This window comes from Ctenopharyngodon idella, chromosome 3, assembly GCF_019924925.1.
Source record: "Ctenopharyngodon idella isolate HZGC_01 chromosome 3, HZGC01, whole genome shotgun sequence".
In the NCBI taxonomy this organism is placed as follows: domain Eukaryota; kingdom Metazoa; phylum Chordata; class Actinopteri; order Cypriniformes; family Xenocyprididae; genus Ctenopharyngodon; species Ctenopharyngodon idella.
Genome location: NC_067222.1, coordinates 4,967,794 through 4,988,992, shown reverse-complemented (window position 1 = coordinate 4,988,992; position 21,199 = coordinate 4,967,794). Strand labels below are relative to the sequence as shown.

At 35.1% G+C, this 21,199-nt stretch overlaps 1 protein-coding gene and 1 long non-coding RNA gene across 5 annotated transcripts in view; one reads left to right on the top strand and one right to left on the bottom strand.

Annotated features, from left to right (window-relative positions):
- The window catches only part of LOC127508437 (uncharacterized), a 527,778-nt gene that overhangs the window by 279,212 nt on the left and 227,367 nt on the right, over positions 1-21,199 (bottom strand). The window lies entirely within an intron of this gene.
- LOC127508425 (protein shisa-6-like) overlaps positions 1-21,199 on the top strand; it is a 103,338-nt gene that overhangs the window by 27,800 nt on the left and 54,339 nt on the right. For 2 of the 4 annotated variants that reach the window (XM_051886316.1, XM_051886315.1), the window contains exons 5-6: positions 3,931-3,999; positions 5,488-5,559. In XM_051886316.1, the coding sequence (XP_051742276.1) occupies positions 3,931-3,999; positions 5,488-5,559 (141 nt within the window). The remainder of the gene's footprint in view (positions 1-3,930; positions 4,000-5,487; positions 5,560-21,199) is intronic. The other 2 variants (XM_051886318.1, XM_051886317.1) reach the window with 1 other exon arrangement.

The window sequence follows — 21,199 nt, the reverse complement described above, 5'->3', positions numbered from 1 at the left end:
ATGAACTACACCTTGTTAACAAAATAGGTTGAAGAGTGGTTTAGAAAAGTGAAGCTGAATCTGAGAAAAGCTTGAGCATCATTTGATCATTTGCATTTGTATCTAATGCAGTGAAATTCAGACATTTTTTAGGTATCCATCTTCCTGATGACAGTGCTAATTTAGTATTATTTATACACTATTAGAGTATTTATTAATATTTTGAATTAGCTTTCATTTTTATAGTTTCATTTTTAGTTAGTTTTACAAATTGTATGTGCTTTTGTTACTTTTTTTAAACATTTCTATTTAGCTTTATTTTTTTTTAAACCAGTGTTATTTTAATATCATTAAGATACTATTATAGTTTTAATTAATATTTCAAATCAGTTTTTATTTTGGTATTTTATGTTTTTATTAAGTTACATTTTTAGTCATTTTGTGGTGTGTTTTTGTCATTTTAATAGTTTATATATATATATATATATATATATATATATATATATATATATATATAAATAAATATGGCTATATGGTTTTTATTTTATTATTATTTTTTTTTTTTTTACTATATTTTATTTTTATTTTATTATTATTATTATTATTATTATTATTATTATTTACTTTTTTAGGTTTAGTTATTTTAATCAAGTTAAACTAAATTAAAATGAGAAATGTTGCATTGGCAACTAGCTGAAATAAAAGTTTGTTTCTTATATTATAATTCATTTTATTTCAGTTAATGTTTATTGTATTTCAAGTAACAAATGTTTTTTTTTTTTTTTTTTTTTTTTTAATTAACTATAATAACCTAAACTTATTTCAGTTCGTTTCCAAGTATCATTTCTATTTATTTATTTATTTATTTTTTAAGGTTTAGGTCTTTTTTTAATGTATTTTATTTCAGCTTTATTTCAAGTAACAAATTATTTTTACTTTGTGTCAATATTATTAAGTTTTAGATGACACTTTTGATGTCATTTAAACACAATTTTAATACATGTTGAATCTGTCTATTAATATTAAGGATCTTCCCATTTCAATCACTCAACTCAAAAAAAATAAAAATAAAAAAAAATTAAAAAAAAAAGAACATGAAGGATGAAAAGCCCCCAAATGTCTAGTTGCTTTTCATTTGTCGAGTGCATGTCCTATGGGGAGATTGAGCTGTTGACAGCGCAATAATGACGGTTCCTAAAGCTAATTAACAGACTGAGGAAGCTTGTCGGAAAGAGAACAGCTGCCAAGCGTCTCCGTTCCTCATTGTCTCTCCTGAGTGAATCACTGCGGCCCACATAATGCAGCGTAATCACCGCACCACGGGCCGATTGTTAACGCTACAACAACATAATCGACCGGCTTCCACATTCACAAGCAGTAACATTTAGATTAATGACCGTCTGAGGAATATCTGTGACATCAGCGTTCTCACCTATGACATCACACGGAATGATTGCTGTTATTATTTTGACACAAAATAACCACTTTGTTTTCCTCTGCGAATAAAGAATGTCAGTTTGTTGAATCATCTATTGATTGAGCTAATTGCATGTTAAGATTTTTCGGCGTGTGATTCAGATGTGACTGTAAAAGAGGATAAAGTTAATATCCCCACGCTCTACGCTTCCTCAAGGTGAAAGAGTTTAATAAGTTGCTTAAGTATTTTTTGCTTATTCAACTTCACTCAGAAGCCCTGCGGTTCATGCAAATTGGCCTTAATCTTCACCCTGTTTAATTCCACCTGATTGAATTTCTTTATAGATTCTCTCCGGAGGCGACGGAGCTGCCCGCTCTATCTGCTCCTCAAACTCTAGGCTGATTTTAGCTGAGTGAGGAGCTGAGAGCCTGTTAAAGTCATCATGAAATCAAATTTGGAGATTCTTTTCTGTCTTAATACACCTTGTTGTGAATGATTCATCTGTGGACAAGCACGGGGCCTGGTGTGGCCTAAGCAGGGCCTTAACTTCTATAGACTACTATACTACTTTTTTTCGCAATTTGGCCATTTCTATTATTTTCTATTATTTTCTATTATTTCTATTATTTTCCGTTGGTTGTTAGGATGACAAAAAAGTTACATTTTATATGCTAGTCTGCCTCAGAGGTCTAACAGCTCTCATCACTGTCAGAATGATTGAGATGGCCAATCAAATCAAAGAAGGCGGAGCTTACTGTTCACTGAAGACGAGTGAAAATTCCAATGCGACGCTTTTGTTTTATCAGTGAAATAGTCCGTGGGGAATAAGTAGCTGAACATTTAATGTTTGACGACTGTTTTATGATTGAAATATTTAGTGACCGACAATAATATCCAGTGATGCAAACTACTCAACATTTTTATGAAATTTTGTCATTTTGAATTGAAAACATGCTATTATTTGAATGATATGATTAGTGTAATTCATAACTGAATGTGACAAGACAAGAAACGCTTTGCGTTTTGACATATTAGACATACAAATAAGAGTGAATGTATTTTTTTTTAAAATATTATTAGCAAATAGTTTAAATTGATTACTTAATAACTACTATAGACCTGGAACATTTTAGCATTCTTATTTCTTTTTATTCCCTTAAATCCCTTTTAATCATTTAATTATTTAATTCCTTTTAATAATTTTTTTTTTTTTTTTTTTTTAAATAAATAAAAAAATAACACCCCAAAGGGGAAAAAAATCATGGTCTATAATCAATGTTCTAGACATGGTTACGGCCTTGGCCCTAAGGATGGCGCTGCAAATGAAAATGAAATGAAACCTTGTTGGAAAGTGTTTAGTGTTTATTTCAGTTTCAGTTTTAGTTTTACAAAATTTTACTTTAACTTGAACTTATTTCAGTTAGTTGCCAAAGGAACATTCTTTCATTTAAGTTTTGGTTATAAAGGTTTTTCTCAGCTTTATTTCAAGTGACAAGAGTTTCAAGATTTTTTTTTTTTTTTTTTTTTTTTTTTTAAGTTTTAAGTGTTAGTTTGTAACACTGGTTGATGTCAGTTAAGCACAATCTTCGATGCTTAACCCTATGGTGTTGTTCGTTCATTTTGGACTGAATTTTTTTTTTTTTTAATTGCTACTTCATCGTAATGGTACGCAACTTGGTGACTATTGCAGTAGTCGCTATGTGACCCAAAAAAAAAAAGTCACACTTGTGTTGTTCGTGGTCAAAAATGACCGCCATAGGAAATGAATGGGAAATAGGCAAAAAAAAAAAAAATATATTTGTGTGTGTACAATCTACAAATCAGCCACGATGCAGAAAAAAGTGCACAGCAATGAAGGGGTAACCCTCTAAAATATCAAGAGTGCAAAATAAACACACTGTTTTTGTTGCATTTTTGTTGAATTTTGATGTTATGTGAAATAAAATGTCTTTTTCTGTGTTCAGGTTTGACTGTGGTATAATTAGTGCAAAAACTGACACTTCAAATCAACATTTCAAAAACAAACAAACAAACAAACAAACAAACAAAATCTAAACCTTGACACAAAGTAGTCTTTGGGAATGTCTAAATATATATCCAAATCCATTTTTTTTTTGCCCTCAATTGTAAAGGCATTGTCTCTATTTTAACATGAAATACTGCTTTAATTGAAAAGTAATAAAAAAAAAAGGTTTTTTTTTTTCCACATTATTTTTAATGGGAAATAAATTGATCATAATTATTGCATAAATATTAAGTAGTACCATGAAATTCTCTCAAAATACAAAATACATTACATTGGTTTACTGAAAATAAAAAAAAAAGTTTTATAGTTACTTTTGACTGCAAACAACACAAATGTGACCCCCAAACGAACAATACCAGAGGGTTAATGCATACTGAATGTGTTTATATTGATATTAAGAACCATTTCAAGTTTACAGACCGCAAAGTCATCAGTGTTTGTCAGCCGTATGTGTGCATATGTGAAGTATCTTAATGTAATGTGTGTTTGTGTGTTTGTGTTTCTGCAGCGCAGCACTCCGTAGACGATCTCGGGCAGTTGTCGTGGCAGGGCGAGCTGGACGTTCCTCTGTCCTACAGTATGTATCGTGCTTCATTCACGAACGTAAAACGCAACACACGTGTTCCTCGTGCTCACGGATGACCTTTGTGTTCTGAGTTCCACCTGCTGTTTGGATGATCCACGCTTATGAAACAACAGTGCCCTAAACCAGTGCCCCTCTTGAGAAGAGAATAACTTCTAATATTATGCAACATTAAGCAAGTTAATTTTATTAGACACATTGAATATTAAGCAATTTTAGTGCATCTTTACAAAGATATTCTGTTATGTTATATTATATTATATACACCCTACTGTTCAAAAGTTAGCTGTCAGTAAGATTTTTAAATATAGTCTCTTCTCCAAAGATGCATTTATTTGATCAAAAATACAGTAAAAACAGTAATTTTGTTTGCCGTTGCAGTAATTTTTGTGGAAACCATGATACATATTTTTTTTTAAGGATTAAAGTTCAAAGAAGCAGCATTTATTTGAAATAGAAATGTCATATGCTGTCGCTTTTGATCAATTTAATGCATTTTTGATAAATAAAAATCTTTCTGACCCCAAACTTTTGAAGGGTTGTATAATTTTAAGCTTGTTCCCCTAGTTTTAGTGCCTAAATATTTATGCTTGTTTTAATAATTTCTACCAAGTTGTTTTGCATTCCATCCTGCAAGATTGTTTTGCTCTATTTTAAGACATTTTTTGCTATACTTAAGTATTTTGGTAATTTTTTGCAGTGTTCAGTCTGGAAGACATACTGAGATGTTCTGTCGTATGTCAGTTTGAGGAAAGATTTGAGTCTTCAAATGTTGGGTTGTGTGTGTGTGTGTGTGTGAGGGTGTTTCGACATACAGTATGTGACATATGTAGCGTTTTATAGTTTAATGTAAGTGTTTGTAGGGTAAACAGCATTTGTGTGTTTGGAAATGCAGCGGTTCTGCTTAAATGTGCTCCCTTGTGCTTCATATGAATTTACTTTTTGATTCATTTCACCTCCTGTACCAGCAGGAACAAGTTTATTGTTGGTTCATTTCTAGCCGTTTTCCCAGTACAGTATCTCTAGGTTATTAATGACTGTTGTTGCGGATTTCTCCTCGCTGTTACCATGGTGATCCTTTTAACCGCTGTTCCATATAATTCTACAACAACTTTTGACTCTTAACCAGCTTAAATCCCTCTTTGTTTAAACCCTGGGATTATTCAGCTAACCTGCACTAATTAGAGCTTTAATTATACAGCCAACTTTCAACAAACATTATTAGTGCTGTTTGCAAAAGCAAGCATTGATATTATTGCTCATATTCAGTGATTGGAACAAACTCCTAAGTATGGTTTGTGCTTTTGGTTTAGCTAGTTAATCTCCTTTTTAATTCATTTCAGATCAAATTTTGTTTCAAGTGACTGGTTTTAGCTTTAGTTAACTATAATAAGGCATTGCAGGTCAAAGGAGTCCCATTGGTCCAATCAGAGCTCATAGATGTTTTACAGCTGCTGTGTTGTGTTTTAATTTCTCTGGTAGAAACATTACGCCCGTCCGCAAGGACCCAGTGTGTAATCGCAGCAGATTTCCAGCGGCCCCATGAGCGGAAAGGTAATATCTCTGGCAGTATTTCAGCTCTGATGCTATCAGCAGCTGAAGTCTCACACCTGTTTTGACGTCCAAACAGACTCTGGCGTTTTAGAGATCAGTGCCAAGGACCGGTCAGATCCACTTAGACGTCAGACACAAACAGCTGCCTGTCATGATGAACAGCTGACAGATACGGCAATGTGACTGACAGTGTTTGTGTAAAGTCATATAACCTTGCCTAACCGTGTAATACCACTCACATCAATCATCTGTAGTGAAGGCAACACTCGGTATTTTGAAACGCCTTAGCAATTTACACATCAAACACATGACGTTAAACTTCACGAACGCCCTTAAACTCTTAACCCTGAACACTTTCAAAAACATAGCATCACATAAAGCATTTCCCAGAGCTCTGTTTAATTAACTTCTTTCTACATTGAGAAATATTTAGTGTAAAATTGTTGTTTTCACTCAGACATTGCTAGTAATTGGACAAACAATTATAAAGAAATGACTTGAGGAGAAACAGTTGAGATACTGTATGTTAGAGAATTTATTTATGGCTTTTCTTGCCTACATGATGTAATGTATAAAAAATAAAGTCTTCTGCTGCTCTAAATTCTTAACCCTGAACGTTCAACTCTTCTGATGTCCTACAGGTTAACACATCTATCACTGTAAAAAAAAAAATAATAATAATAAAAAATCATTATTTGTTATCACAACTTTTTTTCTTTAGTCAAATCAACTTAGATAATTAATGTGGTTCAGATAACATAATATTTTTAGTTTCTGTTGATTAAACCAATCTCCTTCATTGTATTAACTCAAATTTTTAATTTCAATGAACTCAAAATTTTAAGGCCACCAGGTTACTCACTTTTTTTAAGTTAAACCAACCATATTTTTTACAGTGTAACAGTGGCAAACCAGGGGTTATATCATACATATTTGATGCTTTAATTTCTCTTATAATTTTAGTTGTGTAGTTTTTCATGACCACAGGCTGTGGGTTTGCCAATGTGCCAAACCATCCTTCACTAACAGCCTTTTTGGAAATCTCCATTGCATTCTAACAGGATCCCAAAACAACTCAAATGAGGTGTTGTTTTAGTGTGTTTCTAGTATATATATCCAATCAGCCGTTTTTGCAGCTTAGTTTCAATACAGAGTCTTGTTGCACTGAGGAGGATGTTTAGACCTTTTTTTAGTACATCAAGCTCTTTATGGTGTCAAATTTACCTTTATCCCAAAATAATAACAGACCACGAGAGCTGGCGCTATTGTTATCGACTGATATTGATAGATTTCAGATGACACCACACTTGCAAAGACTTCAGATGATGCCAACATTAGAGCGAATATGAAACTGTCAAATATTATACTTATATTGTAAACATTATGAGCATTATGTTTTTATTGCCCTCCTATTTGAACCGCCGGCTCTAAGTGGGACTCGAACCCAGGTCCGCTGGCATGGGAGTCGGGCCCTCTAACAAGGAGGCTAAAGACCTCAGTCTCTAGCATCAGTCACTAGAGAGCCTCTTGAGTTCAGGGGAGTGTGGTTTACATGCACAGCTCTTACTAGCCTACGTCTGTTATACTCAGCCCCCTAAACCTCACTCCCATCCGGGTCACAGCACCAATGTAACCCCTCCTGTTCGAACCGCCCGCTCTAAGCGGGACTCAAACCCGGGTACACCGGCATGGGAGTCAGGTGCTCTAACAGGGAGGCTAAAGATAACATGCTTGTTGTGTCTGCTTAACTGAGACCAAAACCATGCGTATACTCCAAATGGTTCAAGAACAGCATGCAATTTACTTTGGGTATGCCTTTTTTAGGCATTTAAGGCAAATTTCACAGGAATGCTAAGGGGGTATTATAGCTATATTACTGCCATATGGACATTACTATGATACCCTCATCTCTGGCTGATATCAGAATACTTCATAATTGTAACATTGAAACAAGCATTTTCTGTAAAGTCAAGTCACCTTTATTTCTATTGTGCTTTATACAGTACAGATTGTTTCAAAGCAGCTTCACAGTGATAATGACAGAATCAGTGATGCAACTTCATCAAATATGAGACTAAATTCATATTCTGCTGTAAAGCAGCACTAAAAACACAATAGTGTTGTTATTCAGCTCAAGGCAGTTTAGTGTTGATTCAGTTCAGTTCAATAACTATGTAAAGTTCATCAATGATAAAATGAGTTCAGTTCATCTATAAGCAGGTCTACAGAAGGCAATAGTGTCACTATCCAGTTCAAGTCAGTTCAGTGTTGATTACATTCAGTTCAATAATGTATAATGTCGATGTTGAAAAATGTGTCAATTATGAAACTAATTTGATTCAGCTCTACAGAAGATAATATTGTAATCATCCAGTTCAGAGGCAGCTTTTGCAATTCAGAGGTCCATTTCAAACAAACAGCTGTAAATTAACATCTGGGCAAGTGCGGACAGTATTTTTGCAGCATGGTGGCCTGCAGGTATGATTTTATCAGGCGAAGGCACAAGATCTGTAAATGTAGAAAATAAAACAATGGAAAGAATGTAATGAAACTAAAACTGCCAGTAGGTGGCGGAAAATCGTTGTCTTAATGAGTGAGTCATTCAATCCAATTCCTTCAAAACGGACTTGCTCGGAGACGCACAATGGGTTTACTGCAAAATAGAGCAAAACAGACAATGTTCTAAGTCTAAAATGAAAGTCACCTAACATTAACTGTTGTATAAAATCAATAGGCTATCACATTTGCAATTATGCTGATATTCAGGAAAACAACACTCTTTATTCTGTTATAAATATTTAAAAAAAAGAACTCATACAGGGACATTTTTGCCCCATATATCGTGATTTCTTTGGGGGAATTTTTATTCATTTTCATGGCATTTTTGCCCCAACCCCCATTAATTTCCGTGATAGTGGGTGGTGGGGCTCTTTTTCGAGTGCAAACAGATGGAGGCCCCTTCTGTTGCAATCCTAGCAAAGGCCGCTACTTAAAAAATACAACTTGTTTTCCCTTTAAATTATTTTTCTGACCTCATTGGCAGATTTTAGCTATAGGTAAATAAATTTAAGAATAACAAAGTGCAGTATGCGACTGTTTGCGCTATTAACCAGTGTGTTTATAATTATGATAATATGTTAAAATAATATTGTAACAAATACCAGTTTGCTATATCAAGGAGCCTAACGGACTGTTTTTGTACAGCTAAAATTTCTTTAAGCGAATGACAACGGAAGCCTTGCACATTTAAGTTACAAATTACCGTCTTACGTTAAAAATAAGGTGGATTCAAATAAACTTGAGTTGAATATTGATACATCAGCGTTTTGCTTGTGCAGACTTGCAGTAGATGCTGTGTAGAGTGTGAGACTCCAGGTATCCATCTGTATCCCTGCAGCCCTTGACCAGAGAGACACCTCCACCTGTCTGTCACTTCATCATCACCGTGATTTACGGGCCGGGTGGGGCAGACGCCGGGCTGCTGTAGATTTATTTGACAGCATTGCCGAAGAGACGTCAGGCGGTAATGACCTGGGCCAATCCGAGCCATCCGTCTAAATGACACGGCGGAGAGATCAAGAAGCTCTCCGTCAGGCAGACTGTCTGTTTATCATGTCTGCTGATTTACTCGACTCGCCCGCAGTCGGAAAGCTTTTGTGTGGTCTTTCTGATGGTTGCAGCGTGGTATGCCATATCAAAAATCGTTTTAACAGGAAATATGTCACCAGGGACCAACGGCGGTCCAGGTTCCAGAGTGATTGATTAGGTTTATTGATTAGCTTGGATGTTTTTAAACACCTCAAGTCAAATGTCAAGCATCTCCCTCTTTGGGTGCAGAAAAACAAGTTGTTTTCCATTACAAATACCTAAACATTCTTAAATCAAGATACATTTACTTGAGAACCAAAATGACATTAGAAAACAAGTAATATTTTCTGAAAAATGCATCAAAATTAAGTGCTTGAAACAAGAATAAATGTCAGCCAATAGGGTCAGAAAAATAAACTTGATTTCCGTTTGAATTAAATGTATTTTTCTGACACCGATGGCAGATATTTTTTCTTCTTTTAAGCATAAAGTCACTTAATTTTGATTTTTTTTTCATACATTGATATTTGCTAGTTTCACTCACTAGTTTACTGACCCCAAACTTTGAAATGGTAGTGTATATTATATTTGCACATTGCATATGGGTGGAAAAGAAAAAATACATAAAAAGAATGTGAGAAATACTGTTCTTGAAAAAAGGCCATAACCATGTCTTGAAATTTTTTTTTTTCTTTTTTGGCATGGGGGGTGGGGGGGGGGGGGGGGGGGTGTTATTGTTAAATAATAAAATAATTAAAGGATTAAAAGGGATTTAAGGGAATAAAGAAATGAAAAAAGACTGAAATTCACACTCGTCTGTGACCAGTAAGGCCCGCCTCCTTTGATTTGATTGGCCGTCTCGATCATTTTGACATTGATGTGCACTGTTAGACCGCTGAGGCAGAGCAGCCTAAAAATGTAACTTTTAAAACTTTTTGTCATCCTTACAACAAACAGAGAGGTGTGTAATGGAGTGCAGCACAGCAGCATCAATAATATAAAATATTGGAGGGGGGACAATATGGCCGCCACTTATTGTTGCCCCCCTCAGTGTCTATGGTGGTTACAGCGCTGCCTTAAAAAGAAGGAGAGACTAAAACTAAAACAAACTGTGAGCTTTGTGTTGACATTCACGCAAGACCGATTTCTAATATCCAGCTTATTTGCGAAACAGTTACATGCTGAATAATAAACATCCGAATTATTCACAGAGATTCTGCATGTTTAAATTTGACTTTAGAAGAATTGACTTTTCCAAGCATGTGCCAAACTGGGTCTTAAAGGGACAGTTCACCCAAAAATGAACATTCAATCATCATTTACTCACTCTCATGTCGTTCCAAACCAAAACTTACTTTCTGCTGTGGAACACAAAAGACATTTAAGGTTTTTTCTTTCTTTCTTTCTTTCTTCTTTCTTTCTTTCTTTTAATTAGAGGCACCAAAAGACTGAGAGGCGTATTGCAGTGTGAAAATCACCTAGAAATTTCCTTTGACCATTGTATAATTGGCACACTGGCTAATACGGCACTTGAAAGGAACCCAGCTCTGTTTCTCGGTCAGCTGTTTTAAGGGTTTGCTTTGTTAGTGTCAGGTCAGGAGGCCGTGATTGAAATGGTCTTATTGGAAAATTTGCTCTGGACACTTGAGGTAGCTCCTCATAGCAGATGACCTGTTTAATGACTGCAGAGGGAGCTCAGTCTGAAAATACGTCCAAAGGACAGCAGGTTTCTCTGCCCTGTGTCCTCATTACTGCTCCGGACCATTGGGACCGTGCAGAGCGCAGATAAAGCGCCCCCCTGCAGGACCTAGTTCAAATGCAAAGGGTTTTGTATGGTGTGCAAATAATTTCAACAGTATGTCTCTTTACTGTCTTTCTCTTGTCCTTTGCTTTCTTTTTTCCACCCCTGAATCTGAATACATTCTGAAACCACATATTATATCACATAATGTTACCTAAACTACTTGATATGCCCTTATGTAATGCTGATGTCACCTTGTGTTGTTTTTTGTAGTCACTTTAAATGTTCCAGCTCTTAAAGCAAGGTGGATTCTGATTGCGGGAACACGCAACATGTTATGCTGCTTTAGAGAAGAGGAAGAGTTGTTGTAGTAGAGTGTTGTTGCCATGCTGTCATTTTACGGCGAACTGCTTCACAAACGAGGATCAATTCAACGCTGGACTTGCACAAAAGATTAACATGACGGCACATGATAGTCGACGAGTTGAATTAACACAGCAACTACATAAATTTGTCCACTAACCGTTCAGAAACGTCCAGTTTCATTCTAAAAGTTGTAACTTCTTCCTGAGTTTCTCCATCAGTGTCCGACTCCGGTTTGAACAATGTAAGGCTGAACACCGTTACTGACAATCGTCATTTTGGCTGCGTGAGATTCTCCAGCTTTGTTGTTGCTGAAGCGTGAGCTTTTAAAGCTCCGCCCTCTTCTGGAAAGGGGGCCGGGAGCAGCAGCTCATTTGCATTTAAAGGGACACACACAAAAACAGCGTGTTTTTGCTCACACCCAAATAGGGGCAAATTTGACAAGCTATAATAAATGATCTGTGGGGTATTTTGAGCTGAAACTTCACAGACACATTCTGGGGACACCAGAGACATACATTACATCTTGTAAAAAGGGAAATAATAGGTCCCTTTTAATATTTATCTATTTTGGGTCCTAATTAAGAGATGACGAACACATGAACCGTTGTGCTGTGCTGCTTATATTTATCAAGCAGTAAAAACACCCCTTCCCACGCCCAAAATAAAGTGTTTGTGGATGAGAATCTGAAACAAGGACTGCTGGGACATTGTCCTGCTCCACTTCAGAGATGATGAGAGGAAGGAGAATTTTAGGGGCTGTTTACACAACACAGTTTTTAACTAAAAACTTTGCGTTTTGGCTGTTCATTTACACGACAATGCCGTTTTGGTTGCCTGAAAATGCAAACATTTGAAAACGAGATTCAAAGTGCAAGTTTTTGAAAACAATTCCATTATTGTCTCCGTCTAAACAGCAAAAACACAAATCTGTGAAAACGGTGATGACATGCGTACGTGTTCAGTCTATAGGCGCGTAGTGACATCGCCGTCTACTGGCCTGGCATGAATAATACATGAATTAGTCATTTTTGCGTATTTGGGTGAATGGGGATTGTTTTGACAAATATTGTCATCTGTACACGAAAAACGCAAAGGAAAAACTTTTCCATTTTTAGTACATCGTTGTCGTGACCCTTAGAATGACACTTAATTCAACAACTACAACAGCTCATTCAGTGCGTCATACATCATTACACCATTTCTACGTCATTGCACATGCGAAGTTCCTTCCAGTTTCGGATTTCAATCCGATAAAGTGTTTACATGTCCTCTCAATCTGATTAGAAAAAGTTTAAACAACCTCTTACAATCCAAATGAAATTTTAATCAGATTTAGCCAATTCATTCTAATTTACGCGGTTATTCCGACTGTGCTACTAGTCCGATTACAATCGGATTATTAGGGTCCATGTAAACGCAGCTAGTGTTTTTTAATGTTCATCGGCTGGAAAACATTGTTCTGAAAGTGAGTCCAATGATATAATTTCTCAGTGCTGTTATAGCTGTGGTGTGGACTCTGCTATTTTTTTACATCCAGAATATTTTTTAGAACTATATCTTTATTGATAGAGTTTATCGTCCTTGGTGTGAACAGGCCTTCAGTTTTGTTTAATTTTTTTAATCTATTTATTTAAAGCCCCTGTGGACAGATCTAAAGCTCCTTTAGAATAATTTAAGTTTGCACTGTAGTTTTCTGTAGTTGAGGTTGTATTAGTGGAGCCCATGCATTATTCAGCAGTGAGATGACCATTTACTCAGTAAAAATGCACTGTTACATCACAGTTTGTGTTTGTATGCATGCGTGTGTATCAGTGCATGTTTGGTCACTGATGCTGTCAGAATTCTGATAGCATGTTGCATTATGGGCCGAAAGGAGAAGCATAAACACATGCAGCATGCGATCAGAATTCAGAAATGTCATCTCAGGTGCAGCACCCTTTATATAAAGTACTGCGGCGTGATTCTCTGCTGAATACAGATGCTGTTTACTGCACTGAAATGACATTTGGTGTAGGATTTACTTTTTCACTAAGAAACTGCTGGTAGTTTTCACAAATAATTACAAGGAAACATAAAATAATACATTGAATTAAACTTGAAATTTTAAAGTAGAAAGAATAAAATAGTATTTTCTTGTAAAACATACTCCACTACGAACTTCGAAAAATACATTTGCATATGACCACCTCCAGAGCAAGACATCGACGAATAGTTATTAGAGTAGTCGCACCATAGGCCCCGCCCACTGGCTTTCAGTCACTTAATGGCTGACGTTTGCGTCGCGTCAAAATCAAACAGAAGCCATTATAATCACTGATGCTGTCTACACTGGATTCAGTATACAGATGCGCATTCAGTTTCTGAGCTGTTTAAACTGGACACGTCAAAGCGAACGTTCCTTTATTCTTCCATTTGTGAACCTCAAGGAACATATTAAAATAATAAAAAAATCAATGTCATGACCCCTTTAAATGGACTGCTGAGAGGTAACATCACTGCTAGAACTCTCTGGAGGAGTTCAGGTCAAGGATAGTGTGCCTCTGTGACATCATCACCATATGTTCTGTAAGGAAACATCGGAACATTGCGGATTCGTAGGGCGGAACCTTTTCTGTATGATATCACAGTTGTAATGGTTTATGACATTCTGCTGCTCTTTTTTTCATGATTGTCTAATGCTGTCTTTATGATATCACAGATTTTTTTTTGTTATTGTTTTGGAAAGTTTTGGCATACTGTACCCCGAATAAGGTGGTGGTTATATATGCAGGATTTTTAGTTTCAAAGTCATACAGGTCAGTGGTTTAATTATTAATTCAGAGTACAAGCATACACACATTCATTTAGGGTTGCTTATTTCGTGTACTTTATAGAAGAGGAGAGCGTCATTCAAGAGCTGCATTACTTTACTATGCTCCATAAGCTCATTAATAAAGCCATGAATTATTCATGAAGCTAGCTTTCTGATGAAGAGCACTAAACTGAACTTTTTAAAAGAGAAAGTTGGCAATCTAAAAGGCGTTTTGAAAGCCTGCCTTCTGAGTTTTGTGATACAGCTGGTGAAATTAGTATATTTTATTTTCAAATGAAAAGAAGCAAACAGTGTTTAACATCAAACGTTTTATTATGAAGATAACAACTAAAATTTTTATGCATTTAGTAACTACAAACTATAAACTCGTCATGCAGCATTTGTGACATGAATGATCTCTCAAATCATGTGTTTTGAGTTCCTCCTGATAAGATTAGCTGTGCTTCCACGCAGTCTGAAAGATCATACATAGCAAGCAGTTTTCCCATGAAATACAGACTTCTGCACCTCAACATAGCAAAACTATGGAAGCTTGTTTCCACCACTAAATAAAAAAGGTAAATGCAACTTTTTATCTCACAATTCTGACTTTTTTAAACTTGCTGAATAAATTTAACTTGCAATTACGATTAAGAAAGTCAGAATTGTGAGATATAATCACAATTCTGAGAAAAAACATTCCTCACAGTTGGACATTATAACTCGTAATTCTGACTTTTTAACTCGCAATTCTGACTTTATAACTCGCAAATCTGACTTTATAACTCGCAATTCTGACTTTTTAACTCGCGATTCTGACTTTGTATATCGCAATTCTGACTTTATATCATGCAATTCTGACTTTTTAACTTGCAATTCTGACTTTATAACTCGCAATTCTGACTTTATATCTCGCAATTCTGACTTTATAACTCGCAATTCTGACTTTATATCATGCAAATCTGACTTTATAACTAGCGATTCTGACTTTGTATCTCGCAATTCTGACTTTATATCTCTCAATTCTGACTTTATAATACGCAATTCTGACTTTGTCACGCAATTCTGACCTTTATATCTCACAATTCTGACTTTATAACACGCAATTCTGACTTTATAACTTGCAATTCTGAATTTATGGCCCGGTTTCACAAACAGGGCTTAGGCTAAGCCAGGATTAGACCTTATTTCAATTAGGGTATTTAAGTAGCTTTTATAAACATACCCTAGAAAAAAAACATTACTTGTGTGCATCTTGAGACAAAACAATGGCTCTGACATATTTTAAAACATGTCAGTGCAAATTACTTTGTTTAAATAGCTCAAACATGCATTTTAGTCTAGGACTAGCTTAAGCCTTGTCTGTGAAACCGGGGGTATAACTCACAATTCTGACTTTATAACTCACAATTCTGACTTTATAACTTGCAATTCTGACTTTCTATCTCAAAATTCTGACTTTATAACTCGCAATTCTGCACGATGTACTGTATTGCACGATACGAAAAATAACATTGAAATCGCGATTATGAAATCGCAAAGGCTGCAATTTTTTTTTTTATGCACAGTTTGTGAATGAAGTATGGCTCCAAATGCTAATCCATCTGAAAGCACTGTGAGTTTGAGTCGCTTATAATGTACAGTTGAAAAAGCAACACGCGTCAAACATCTTTCCAGACATGAGAAGCATTTATTAACATCTTGTCCAACAAAAGACAACATTTAATAACATATTTTTACTCCAAACTCACTTCATAATGACAGTTGAGCGTCCTTCTGTAAGATGATGTGGCTTCTTACACAGAATAAGGCAGTTGTGTGTTTATTAGTCACGTTTAATCAATAAAAGCGTTTCAATCTTCTGTTTATTCAGCTACAGCGATATGATGCATATTATCTTCTTCTGCGGCAGGGCATATCCGGAGTTTTTTGTACGAGAGCACCCTCTGGCTTTCAGATGGAGAAGCATTTACTACTGATCACAGAGCCGTACAGCTCTGACAAGCTGCGCATAAAATAATCGCAGCCTTTGCCAAATCGCGTGCGATAAAATTTGTGATAAATCACGATATATCTTGCAGCCCTAGTCCTCTCGTCCCCAACACAAACAGCCTGTAATGGCACTGCGGTGAGGTGATGTCAGGGATAATGATCTCCTCCACACAGTTTGTGGACTGAGGAATCTTCCTCCTGCTGTTCCATAGCACATCTATCGGCTCTGTAGAGCTCATCTGCATTGATCTAGTTTCTCTTGTAAACTTTTTAAAATAAAGGTTCTTTATTGGCATCAATGGTTCCATGAAGAGCCTTTAATATTCATGGAATCTTTCCATTCCACAAAAGATTCTTTTTAGTGTAAAAGTTTCTTTAGATTTTCAAAAAAAATCACTTTTTTGGGGTGGGGGGTTATTTTTGTTTAGACTTGTTTATTATTTTATTTTATTTTATTTTATTTTATTTTATTTTATTTTATTTTATTTTATTTTATTATTTTATTTCATTTTATATTTTTATTTTATTTTATCATTTTTCCATAAAGAGCCTGTAACATTCATGGAACTTTTTCACTGAAAGGTTCTTGGGGATCCAAAAAAATGGTTCTTCTATGGGGTCGCTGCAGAAGAGTGATTTGTTGTGCTGTTTTGCATGTATGTGGTGCTCTTGACCGCAGAGGAGGTGTTAATCTGAACAGATCTGGCCCCAGGCAGAAACAGACCCAGTAGGAAGCTGATTTCCGCCCACAGCCCTGAGCGCCGCCGCTCGCCTCCCGCTGTGAAATGAATTGAGCTCATGGTCTGAGGGGCAGGCGTCAGTGTCCACTCAAACAGCCCTGATACCGCTTGCATGTGCTGACCATCCAAACCAGGTCATTCCGGCCGTGAAATGTTCCTGTCCTCACTGTTTGAAAAGACACGTACAGCTTGCTTGGCAGCAATAGCAAGTGATATGTATCCATTATTTTTATTTTATTTTGGATTAGTTTAGTTTTTTATGGGATTTTATTTAATTAATTAATGTATTATTTTTGTTTAGAATATATTTATTAATATTTTAATATAGAATATTTTTATTTTATTTTATTTTATTTATTTTTTTATTATTTTATTTTATTTTATTTATTATTATTATTATTATTATTATTATTATTTATTTGTTTTTTTTTTGTTTGTTTTTTTTTTATTTTATTTTAGCAGAACCGGTTGTGAGTCAAGGACAAAGAGCGTCTCGTGTCAGATTCATACAGTGCGCTGTGTTCCACCAAGGCCTCTCGTCCTCAGAAACATCATTTCCTCTAGTGTGTTTCATCACTCAGCGTCATTCTCTCTCACTTATGTTACAGATCAATCACAGAACGCCTTCTACCTTTTTCCTTTGAAACTGAGAAAGAGCTGCAAATAACCCAGCACATTTCTGCTGACCAGGTAGAGAAATGAGATCGAGTGGATGGAGAGAGATAAAGTCGGGGAAGCTACTTCAAAACTGTAGCTTATCGTAATTTAAAAACGGAGTAAGTCCTTGTAGCTACAAGCTACTAAACAATAGCAAAACTACATTGTAGCTATTTAAGGGAACAATATCTTTATAAATATCAGATTAGAGCCGTATTTTTGGATAATTTGCCATTGTTTTAAAAGTGATTTATCACTTGTAAGTTAGTAACTCCCCAACACTGATTCCCACATGCTTATTAACAACTCCAATGCAAAAAAAATAAGATAAAAAATAAATAAATAAAAAGAGTGGAAAGGTTAGGAAAGAGGATAGTCATGCGGAAAGGAGGATGTGCTTCAGTGCTCGGAGAACTTGAGCACAAATCGAAACCCCACAGACACAATCTGTGCCGACCCAAATACTGAACAAACACTGAGCTTTCAACACAAGAACACTTAAACTACCATTCAAAGGGTTGGGGTCGGTGAGATTTTTTAATGTTTTGACTCTTCTGCTCACCAAGGCTAAGATGATGTTAAAATGTAATTTATTCCTGTGATCAAAGCTGTATTTTCAGCATCATTACTCCAGTCTTCAGTGTCACGTGATCCTTCAGAAATCATTCTGATATGATTTGATGCTCAAGAAACATTTCTGATTATTATCAATGTTGAAAACTGTTGTGTTGCTTAATATTTTTGTGGAAACTGTGATATATTTTTGTTTTCAGAATTCTTTGATGAATATGATGTTTAAACATTTGAAATTGAAATTGGAATCTTTTGTAACATTTTAAATGTCTTGGTCACTTTTGATCATTTTAATGCACGCTTGCTGAATAAAAGTGTTAATTTCTTACCGATCCCAAACTTTTGAATGGCAGTGTATAGGGAAAGAACAAGCATATTAATATATCATATTTTATATATATATATATATATATATATATATGTATTTTTTTTTTTTTTTTTTTTAGGCAGCAGTTAGATTAAACTGAGACTCTTGTAACTCCAGGCATGAAACATTATATATAACATTAGAAACTGTATGTAATTTTTTGACTGTACTAAAGCATAAAAATACCATAATATGTTTGCAGATATTTAGGAAACATGCTAAGTTCAAATACTTGTTTCTCTGAAAAACAATGCTACAGCCAGTTCTTCTACTATGAAATGTGTGTTCCTTTTTATTCTTATTTGAGGAATTTAATGAGAAATATATGGAAGCTTGTTTCCGCCATGAAAAAAAAAAAGTAATTGTGACTTTTTATCTCACAATTCGGACTTTTTTTTCTCAGAATTGCATGATATAAAGTCGCAATTGTGAGAAAAAAGTCAGAATTGCGAGTTTATATCGCAATTGCAAGTGACTTTTTTCTCAGAATTGCATTAAAAAAATCACAATTACGAGTTATAAAGTTTATATCTCACAGAATTGTTTATAACTTTCAATTCTGACTTTTTTTCTCGCAATTGCGAGTTTATATCTCGCAATTTAGAATTGCAATATAAACTCACAATTATGAGTTATAGTCAGAATTGTGAGAAAAAAAGTCAGAATTGTGAGATATAAAGTCAGAATTGCGAGACATAAACTCGCAGTTGCGAGAAAAAAATAACTCAATTCTGCCTTTTTTTGTCTTTTTTCTCAGAATTGTCCAATTGTGAGGGGAAAAAAAACACGTTTTTTCTCAGAATTGTGACTTTATAACTCGCAATTGCAGTTTATAAAGTCAGAATTGCGAGATATAAACTTGCAATTCTGAGAAAAGTTTATATCTCGCAATTCTGACTTTATAAGGCGCAATTGTGTTTATATCTTGCAGTTCTGAGGAAAAAAGTCAGAATTGCGAGTTGTAAAGTCAGAATTGCGTGATATAAAATAAAGAAAAGTTTATGACTGAGAAAATTCTGACTTTATATCTCACAATTCTGACTTTATATCTCACAATTCTGACTTTATAACTCGCAATTCTGACTTTATAACTCCCAATTCTGACTTTATATCTCGCAATTCTGACTTTATAACTCCCAATTCTGACTTTATAACTCGCAATTCTGACTTTATATCTCACAATTCTGACTTTATAACTCGCAATTCTGACTTTATATTTTACAATTCTGACTTTATAACTCGCAATTCTGACTTTATATCTCAATTCTGACTTTATATCACACAATTCTGACTTTATTTCTCGCAATTCTGACTTTATATCACACAATTCTGACTTTATTTCTCGCAATTCTGACTTTATAACTCGCAATTCTGACTTTATAACTCCCAATTCTGACTTTATATCTCACAATTCTGACTTTATATCTCGCAATTCTGACTTTATATCTCACAATTCTGACTTTATAACTCGCAATTCTGACTTTATAACTCAATTCTGACTTTATATCTCACAATTCTGACTTTATATCTCGCAATTCTGACTTTATATCTCGCAATTCTGACTTTATAACTCAATTCTGACTTTATATCTCACAATTCTGACTTTATATCTCACAATTCTGACTTTATAACTCGCAATTCTGACTTTATATTTTACAATTCTGACTTTATATCTCACAATTCTGACTTTATATCTCGCAATTCTGACTTTATATTTTACAATTCTGACTTTATAACTCGCAATTCTGACTTTATAACTCAATTCTGACTTTATATCTCACAATTCTGACTTTATATCTTGCAATTCTGACTTTATAACTCGCAATTCTGACTTTATATCTCACAATTCTGACTTTATATCACACAATTCTGACTTTATAACTCACAATTCTGACTTTATAACTTGCAATTGTGAGTTTAAAAAGTCGCAGTTACCTTTTTTATTTATTTATTATTTTTATTTAGTGGCGGAAACAAGCTTCCATAGAAACATCTGAGATAAATTAATTCTTAAATGGAAACAAATAGAAGTCTCCTGAGCTACGAAAGAGAAAACTCTGAGCAATGACATTGACCTTTGAGAGGTCAAATCTGTGAGGGGTTTTGTATAATTAAGTGCATCTGATGGGTTGTAGAAACTACTTATTGGGGATATACCCGAAGCCAAATTTCAAATTCGAAAGACAGAAAATGAGTAACATATTCTACAGAGCCCCTAAAGGGACATGTTTAGTCGGTTGTATTACTGTACATCAGATTTCACATTCAAAAGCGATTTCAATACTCTGCATATTGATAGCGGTTCCCTGATGCCCGCACATTATATACAATATAATCACCTGCCTACTTACCTACTGTACCATATTCTCATATTCAAAATTCAAAAGTGCCACATCAACACAGTAAATGCTGCTACTTTTTTGTGTTTCACAGAGAAAGTAACATTTTAGTTTGGAACAAAATGAGGGTGAGTAAATGACAAACTATGAAAACTATGAAAATAACAGTGCTATGTTTTCACATGCAAAAGCGCTATGAAGCATGTAAATGATTCGGCATGTTGTCACGTTCACTGTGGAGAGTGAAAAGCGCAACACCTTGTGAAATGACCAGGTCCCTCTTGAAGTCATATCCACAATGAGCAGACACATGATGAAAGCACGGGCCGTGTAGAAAACACAACTAAATTACGTCCGTAAAAGGGCCTGCGGGGTTGGAATTGGCACTCTGAGCTGCGACGTTCCTGAAGGCAGATTACAGTCCAAAGCAGAGCGCTAATGCCCGGAATGCACTGGGAAAAACACGCGCCTCATTAGCAGCGCTGT